The sequence below is a fragment of the Sphaerodactylus townsendi genome, linkage group LG07 (genome assembly GCF_021028975.2).
Source record: "Sphaerodactylus townsendi isolate TG3544 linkage group LG07, MPM_Stown_v2.3, whole genome shotgun sequence".
In the NCBI taxonomy this organism is placed as follows: Eukaryota; Metazoa; Chordata; class Lepidosauria; order Squamata; family Sphaerodactylidae; genus Sphaerodactylus; species Sphaerodactylus townsendi.
Genome location: NC_059431.1, coordinates 47,712,948 through 47,721,922, shown reverse-complemented (window position 1 = coordinate 47,721,922; position 8,975 = coordinate 47,712,948). Strand labels below are relative to the sequence as shown.

General features: G+C 39.6%; 1 protein-coding gene across 1 annotated transcript in view; it reads right to left on the bottom strand.

Annotated features, from left to right (window-relative positions):
* Positions 1 to 660: 660 nt before the first annotated feature.
* Positions 661 to 8,975, bottom strand: part of LOC125436421 (leucyl and cystinyl aminopeptidase) — a 63,375-nt gene continuing 55,060 nt past the window's right edge. The window contains exons 16-18 of the mRNA XM_048503394.1: positions 6,525 to 6,665; positions 5,042 to 5,123; positions 661 to 3,581 (exon numbers count right to left, since the gene is read on the bottom strand). Of these exons, the coding sequence (XP_048359351.1) occupies positions 3,447 to 3,581; positions 5,042 to 5,123; positions 6,525 to 6,665 (358 nt within the window). The 3' untranslated portion in view covers positions 661 to 3,446. The remainder of the gene's footprint in view (positions 3,582 to 5,041; positions 5,124 to 6,524; positions 6,666 to 8,975) is intronic.

Sequence of the window (8,975 nt, the reverse complement as noted above, 5' to 3'; positions counted from 1 at the left end):
TCACTGAAAACAGCAGCAAAACTTCTGCTAGGCCCTTTCAGCACAAGTAGTTTATAACATTTACAGAACAATAACGAAACATTTCCTCTTTAGACTTCCGTACTTCATTTTTCTCCATTGGTGCTGGCAACATTTCATTTACCTTTTACTCCATTGTTTCTGAAACCCCTAGTAGCACGATGTTTTCCACTGAAACATTTCCGAAACAGATTCCCTCATAGTGCAGTCATATTTAAAATGTTTTATATTTCTCGCCCAAAACCCTGACTGTTTTCCTCACCCTTGTGCTGTTGCTCAACTTTTCCCTCAGCACCTGGTCCACCATTTTTTTTGCTTCCCTCCCCTCCCTCCTTTCTTCTTCATTTTTGTCACTTCATTTGTTTTTTAAAATGTTTTGGATAGATCAACGAAATATTGATTAAATGGATCAATAAAATGAAAAAAAAATGTTTCTACAAACAACAATTTTTTAAATTATGGCAGCCATGAAACATTTGGAGGTGGTAAGTTTGAACAAATATCATGGTAAAGGGGGACTGAAAACATATCTGGAAACACTCCAAGTGACTTGTGCAGTAAAGGCCCTTGTGTGCCACTCTCTGTGCGTACACTGGAACTCCATATAGTTTTGGATCATAGTAATTGACTTCTAGTCCCAAGGAACTAATAACTGATTTTATTGCAAGACATTCCAACAAGATGACCTAAAAAAGTTTAATTCACTCAGTAATCATAACAACATAAGACTTCCTATACATAAGACAAAAATTGAGAAAGGAGAGCGTAAAAAATACAGACTTTCTTTGTATGCCAATATATTCCTTTCATAGTCATTATAATATACTCCATAAGGCACATGAATCATTGCTACTGTTACATTAAATACAACCAAGATTGTCCCTTTTCCAATTCTGTCCCTGCAAAAACCCACAACCCAGAAAGATTTAAAAACACATTCAAGATTTGATTAAAGAAAAAACACTGCTTGAAAATTTCTATGATGCATTTCTACATATAAGGGGTTGACGAGGGGGCTGAAACAAGGAAACATTCTGACAACACACAGACAAATTTTTCAAGCTCAGACATTAGAGATGTTAGAGGAGTGACAACAGCTAATGTAGACAGAGGGGCTACTGCTGAGTAGGACATCCTAGTAGCATGGAAACTTTGAACATGACCAGAATTTCAGATGTTTCCAAAGCTAAAGAATATTAAACAGAACTGAGATTTCACCATAAATATATATACCATTAATAGCCTTGTATGTGTCTTAAAACATTGTAGAAAATTCTTTAACAAGATTTATCCGTATTAAGCTACAGAAAAGCCCTCTGAATATTACTACAGTGCATTATTAACCTCCTGAAATGAACACTACAATACAGATTAAAGATAATCTAACCCAATACCTGTAAATTGCTGCTTTGGCTTGAACTTAAAAAAACAAATAAAGCACAGTCCAACCACTCCAACTTCTAGTGAACCAACAGAAAATTTTAAAAGAATCAAAGTTTGTTGGAATCAAAGCTGTATTTCATTTGAAATTTGGGAGGAAAGTGAGACAGATTTGATTAGTTCTACTGGGGACTGGATACTTGTCCAGGCATGGGTGAACAAAGAATATACATAATTGGTTCAATAGCAACCACCACTTAACAAAATCTGAATTCCATACTAAAAATAAATAAATAATTGGAAAGAGTTCTTAGGAAAACAGTACTTTAACGTTATATTCTTAATTCTAAGGTACAGGTGTTCTTTATATTCAAGCACACTCCTTGTTTCCAGTAGCAAGCACATCAATATGCTGTAGAACAGTGTTAAATGACCCAAGAAAGGGAATTAACTGGGCAGCTGTCCTACAGGTTTATACCCACTGGTACTGTTACAAAACAAACCAAAGAGAGGATCAGGAGAAGGAACAGCCAAATGCAGAGTACAAATCAGGAAAATCAGAAGAGTACGCAGAACAATTCACACTCAATCGTGGACAAACTAAGGTCACGGCAGTACTTCTAACTGTGTACCCTTCAAGAAAATGCTTTTTCATTCAAAGAGTAAGCAGAGGATAACATTTTTTCTGTGCGTATACCAAGATTGGATTTTCTCAAATGTTTCAAAAATGGAACTATCTGAGAACATCAAAGGGTTTCCCTTTAGTCTAACTGCACTATCTGCAGTTATCTGCATGCAAACCTCTTACCTCCATCATGGATGAAAAGCTAGTATTTTAATAAATATTATGCAGTATACGTGATGAATCAAGACAGACAGATAGCCTGATAAAAATGCAGCTCCTCAAAGAAATCTAATCTTCATTTTTATCATTAAAGAGCTGATTTGGTTCTGAATGCTTGCTTTGCCTTTATAACATATGTCTTTCTTCATAGTGGCCTAACCTGTATTTAAACAACTGAAGTGTCACTGCACTGCATACCCCCTTTCGTAAATGTAACCTTCCTTGGGTCATCTATACAAAAACTTATGTTTCAGTGTTGCTCTAGCATTTTGGCTGCGTCACAGAACACACGAATAAAAGTAAAATTTTCAGAGCTGGATCATGTAAAACTATAGCTCTGTGGCACAAATTAACGCTGTCGAATTTTGTTAATGATGACCTTTAGATAGATGTAAAGTACATAAAGGTCAGAAATCAGCAATAAAAGTCTCAAATCAGGCAGAATATCTGTATGTATAATATTCTGTAGCATTGGTTCAACGCCAGTAAAAAGTTACACTTAAGTAACTACAAGAAGGCATAATTTTTGCAAGAAAGGACTTAGTCTTATCGATCTCATTTATTGTTATATAGTAAGTTCTCCCTCTTCTCACTTTTTTTGTAAGAACTGTTTGCCTTATTTTGAGCACAGTATCACCAGCATCCAGCTATATTGAAATCGATAATAATTTTTCCACCAATAATTATTTCCTATATGTGAATAATTTTTTGGAAAATAACCCAATGGAGATCCAACATTTAACTTCAAGCTTTCCCCTCCACTACATATGCTTTAGCAGCCATTTCGAATCATAATACTTAAAAAAAAACCTCACATGCTCCGCAACAAGTACAGTATTTACAATGAAAGAAACTACAAACTACATGGAAGGCGGATCAGCCTGCGCTCTACAAAGGAAAGCAGCTCTTAGAGGAATTGTTGCTCTTGTTCAGTCTTTATCCGAATTTTAGGAAATGGAACTTGATGTCAAATGGAAGGGTGACAATAGTAAAAGTAGTCTCCCTTTTGTATGGATGCAATACTCCTGTAAAAGCAACAATATCCAGTCCACTCCAAAGAGAGCCAGAAATGTACCCTGAGCTAACTTAAAATCCTCTCACAGTGCAAAGAAAGTTGCATTGCCCATTTTCAACCCTGGTTTTTGCAAAAGCAAAAAAGAGTAAGAGTCACAGCATTCCAAGTGGACATTTTGAGCTGCAAGCATCACTGCAGCAGCTTTTCCAGATTCACCAAGTTTATGTTCATCCACTGAATGTTCAGCTGAATTGTCTCAATGGCTTCTTGGACACATCGCAGTTGAGCAGTCTCCTCTGACTGAGACTCAAAGAATGACTTCACCTGCACAAACATAACACATGTAAAAATATGGCAGGACAAAGCAAACAGACTTTTCCCAGTGCACCCTGGGATACATATATCAAAAAGATATATGTATAAGTGGGAGGAAAACATCCTTTGATGGAACTAAGGAAAAGAAAAGGAAAACCCTCCATTCTGTATAAGGCTATTTCAAAACTTAGAGCATGCAGAAGCAGGAAAAAACCTGACTATGAAGGGCTAATTCCTCACAAAGCCTGTGTATATAAGTGACATACTGGGAGTTGGTGGAGTTTAGAACTCAGAGCTACTGGCAGGAATATAGGTTGGAACTCTTGAAAGCAGAGAGTTCAGACATGTTTAGTTTCTGTCTAAAGACCTGTGGTGTTGGCAGGGAAAGAGTATTTGGGGAAAAGAACCCTACTTGAGCCAAAGAGGTGAATCAACTTCTAATTTAGAGAAAGAAGAATTCCTAGCCCAGGTTCTAAAAATAGAGTTAGTCTGTCTCCTGAACTATGTGTATAAAGCAGAGAGAGCTGGCTGAGTGAGAGAGATGATGTCAGCGAGGGACAAATCTCTAGCCAGGTGTGGAATTTGAACTTTGTGTGGGAGGAGAATTCCCATCCCCAGTTCTGAGGTGATTCTACAGTTGTGGAAGTCTGAAGGGGAAAAGAGTTGGATGAATACTCCATTCCTTCTAGATTTTGGGCACCAGAATTTACATATGAACCTATGAGTGTAAGTCGGAGTCAAAACTTTAGAACAACCAGAGAATTGAGAGATCTGTAACAAACTGAAACAAGCAAATGCCACCTGAGCTGTACTATTAGGAACATCTTAACATTTGTATGTAAGTCTGTTTCTTTCCTTCTCACCAAATTTCTCTCCCCGCCCCCATTCTATTTTCCTTAGAAGTTTAATAGAATTCTAATGTTTTTTGGTTGAACGTTGAAAAACCTCTAGCATGACCATCTGTAACATCAACCCCATGAGAGGAAAAGGGAGAGGAGTGATCTCAGTTTCTTAAGCTGGTTCATTTGTACATTTACTTCAGCGAAGTATGGGCTGAGACAATTGAATAACACTCCCCAGAAGGTTATATATAGAAAAGCTGACCAACAAGAATATCAGAAGAGTTAGGGAACATTCTTGCATCTTGGTATAGTGGAGGTGGGAGATATTCCAGAGTAATACCTCCATTTAGAACTGAATGCCAATTACACTGTAAATACTGAAAATCAAAATTATTATTACACAAAAATCTTATTACACAGAAACAAGCTCAGCAGAAGCCTCTTAAATTTCAAAAGATGGCGCAGAAGTTATTATTTGGGGACTAACCAGAGGACAAAAGTAGAAGCTGGAATAATGTCATGGCGCAGGATCTTGACCCCTACTATGTATCCTCTTGTAACCACATTAATGATGATACTTCCCCCCCCAAAAAAAGTATTTTTGTGAAAATTCTTTGTTCAACAAACCTCACGCAAATGTTCCTCTGTTGAGAACTGACAAGTTGTTGAAGTCACAATATTTCGAATTGTGAACGATCCACTGTGAAATCTGAAATTTGGGAGAATGAATAAAGATCAGCTAGTATTTATTCAAAAATATTTAATTCACACCTAATCCACTGAAGGTTTATGTACGTGACAATATTCAGGAACAACCAATTTTATACATAAAAAGGCGGGAAGTTTATCTCAGTTTGCAAAACAATATATATAACCTGCCCTATAAGATCAATGGGACATTCTTCTAATTCAGGAGGGCAGGCAACAGCCAAGCTAGAGAACACCCTCCAAGAACACCTACATACTTCATAAATCAGACATAAAGAATTACGCTTGGCAGCTAATGACAGACTCTAGAATAGCACTGCACTGCAAATGGGAGGAGTTACCACTCAGTTGTTCAGCATCTGCTTGGCATGCAGAAGGTCCCAGGTTCAACCCCCAGCATCTCCAGTTAAAAGGAATGAGCAGAAGGTTATGTGAAAGATTTCTGTCTTGGAGAGCTGTAGACAATACTGGCTCTGGTGGGTCAATGGCCTGATTTAGTATAAGACGGATTAGGTATGAGGCACATGTTCATGTGTGCTCTTGGTCAGTCAACATATACAGCATTTTTATGACCAAGACATTCTCTATGTACACTTGTTGCAGTGCTCAACTGTTTCAGAGAAGCAAATAGACAGAAAGAACAAAACTGAGTTTTGTGGAATTGTAAAGGCCACAAGATTAAATTTTTTTGAGCAAGGTGGGTCACTTGTTCGATGTTGGATGTGAAAACATGCACATGAGAAGAATGCGAAATGTCATGCCTGCACCTTTTGCATTTTTAAAATGCAAAAAAACTCAAAAAGTATTTAAGATGGCCAGTTACTACAGCTCTAACTGATGTTAATTCCATATTTATTTGTTTGTTTTAGTTATACAACCTTCCCCGTCACTGGGCACAGGGCAGCTTACAATAGTCACAACAAATACAATGAAATCAGCCATTATCATCAAATATCGGCATAGTTACATTTCTGTGCCCTAACTAACAGTGGAGATCAATCAGGAAAGAATACAAACAAAACATAAACAATACCCCAAGAAAAATATAGCAGGGGGTGGGGGGTACGACAAGGGAGGCCAGTCAAGGTGGAAACCCTGTCACTGCCCTCTAGGAGAGAATGCTGGGAAACTCAGCAAATTAATTTAAAGATGTTGAAAACCTAATAGTATTATACTCCGTTTCACCAAAAGAAAAAAAACCAAATTGTAAGCTAATTCACCACATGCTGGACTGTCTTTGTTTTAGAATGCTCCATTTGAGTCCTAGTGCCTTTTTAACAGAACCTCTCCATTAAAAAACCCAGCATTGTTTTGTATAATTTGTGTACTAAAGGAGAGTACATATTCCCACCCACACATACAGAGAAAAACAGTATTTATCACAACTCAAGAATAGCCTTACTTCCTTATAAGTTGTTCCCAATTCTCTTTGACAAAGTCCCAGGCTAGTAAGTGCCCTGGCAAAGTCTGGCTGACAGTTCTTAAAATGAGTGAAAGATCCTGTGATCTAATCTGGATTCCTTCAAGACTTGTGCGCATCAACCTAGGGAGAGAAAGCAGCCTAAGTCAACTACACAGAGATTTTTTTACAGATCCACCATCATGAGCCATCTAAACTGGGAGCAGCGAAATGCATTTCAGTCGGGAAATTAACTTGGCTGTATGACAAAACCTTCACATTTAATCTGGAAAGTGTTCTCTTCTTCTATGCTAGATAGAGTTCCATCATAATTCTCATCCTTCTATGGTCGTTTCCCCACTCACCTTTTGTTGCACGGTAGTTGCGGCAAATAAACCGGGGGCCTGCTGCATTCCCCACTACCTAAGCGGCAGCAACGCAGCGACCCCGACTCTGCCGCTCTCCGTCCTCCTCAGCGCGCGTCATTTCTCCCCCTGGATGGTCGAGCAACATTTCTGAAAACCCCTCAGCGACCGCGGGGGAGAGCGAGGCAGTGGGGAAGCCGGGGGTCACTGCGGGTTTGAATTTCCTGCTGCACATGGTGATGTGGACCAATCAGGGCACTGCGGGGCGTTTCCTTCCGCTATTTTTTTAACCAGGAAATCACTTGTCTGCACATCACTTCGAGCGTATGCGGACACAGCTTATTTTCATTGTTCATTCAGAACATTCATTGTTCATTCAGAACATTCATTGTTCATTCAGAACATTCATCTCATGAAATGGAGGAGAAAGGAAAGCGGGCACTTCCGTGTTCCACAAATATTTGCACCGCAGCACGACAGCCAATCAGAAACCATTTTTTTAAAAGGAAAAAAGGCATTGGTTCAATTTGCGATGACGACTGTGCGTGTCGACGTTTCATCGACGATTTCAGGTGTTTTTTTTTAAACCAAGTTTCGCCCACAAACCAGCGCTCCAGCCAATCGGAACAGAGAAGTGCGCTGCCGATGACCACTGAACGCACGGTTGTGGGGAATGATGCATATCACAAAGCTCGCGGCTGCCGCGAAGTTTACTACAGGGACAAGCTGAGGTGGGGAGTCAGACCTCGCGCTCAAAAGCACCGATTCAAAGGGGCGTGGCTTGGCTCAATGTTATTTTTTAAAGTGGGAAAACAACCTATGATCTCCTGGGTGCTCTCAGGTCAAGATTCTAGTGACCTGATAAAAATCCTACACAGAGTCCTGAAGCACATTGTAAAAGTCTGCTTCCTAGTTAGTGGTGTTCCCAATGAGTCACACATCTCAGCATATGAATTCTGGCAGTTCACATTTACTTTAATTTCAAAGTGAATGCCATGCTAACAACAATTCCTTTCCAGCATGGAAAGTAGTCCACTGCAACACCAGCATCTCAGGCACCACAACCCTATAGAATGAGTTCTCTTAGTACCCACTGCCTTATAAAGAATAAGAGGAACATTGGAAACCACATGACCCAGGGCTCCTTGAGGCAAGGCTGCTGCTGTATGTGCATGTGTGGTAGATCAAGGCAGTTTCAGGGGCTCACTTTAGCCCTCCAAAGTCACTTTATATGTACAAATGTATGTAGGGATGATTGGAATCATATCTTATTAGCTTCACCCTTTCACCCATCCTCTATGTGTTAGAGAAACACCCCCTGTGCGCTCAATGGAGTATGCTACATATACGTAATCTATAATCTATATTTTTCAAGGTACTTTCATACATAGGGAACCTATATGCTTTAATCCATATATATTCTCTTGCTGATAGGACCTCTGAGAAGTCAAAGTCAGTTGTGGCAAGAATGCACAGTGAGAAGATTAAATCCCCCCATCTGCATACAGTAAGGCCGATTACCCATCAGTGCTGGGCCACATGGGGAGACCGGAAGTACATTGGAGCAAGAAATCTTACTCTGACATGCGGTGTGCCAAGAGAGGAGGCATGTTGGGGCAAGATTTCATGTCCTGGCTCACTTTCTCTTGCCCTGCACATGCTTCTCACTTTTCGTAGGAAAAGCAAGAGTACTTCTGGTGCAAATTTTTTGCACCAGAACGGGGCGAGGTTGAAGAACAGCCAGCAGTGGGCAATCTCCCTTAGATGGGCAAAGACTGTCTGTTTGGAACTAAAATGACCTCTGAATCCCCTTCCACTCCTCCTTGCATATATTTCCTCTGTATTCAGTAAGAGAAGAAAACAGGAAGAAAAATCTGGATTAGATCCAATGCTTGTTTGCACCAGAAGAACACTTCCAAAATGGAAAGGCTGACTTTTGCTGATTTTCTCATCACACTCCAGGCCCTACCTTTAACACAACAAGATTCCTAGTCATTGCTTGAAACCTGCGGACAGCATTTTTAGGGGATCAATGATCTGAACAGAAAAGGCAAAATAGTACCCTTCCACGGGTTGGATCCAATGCGCA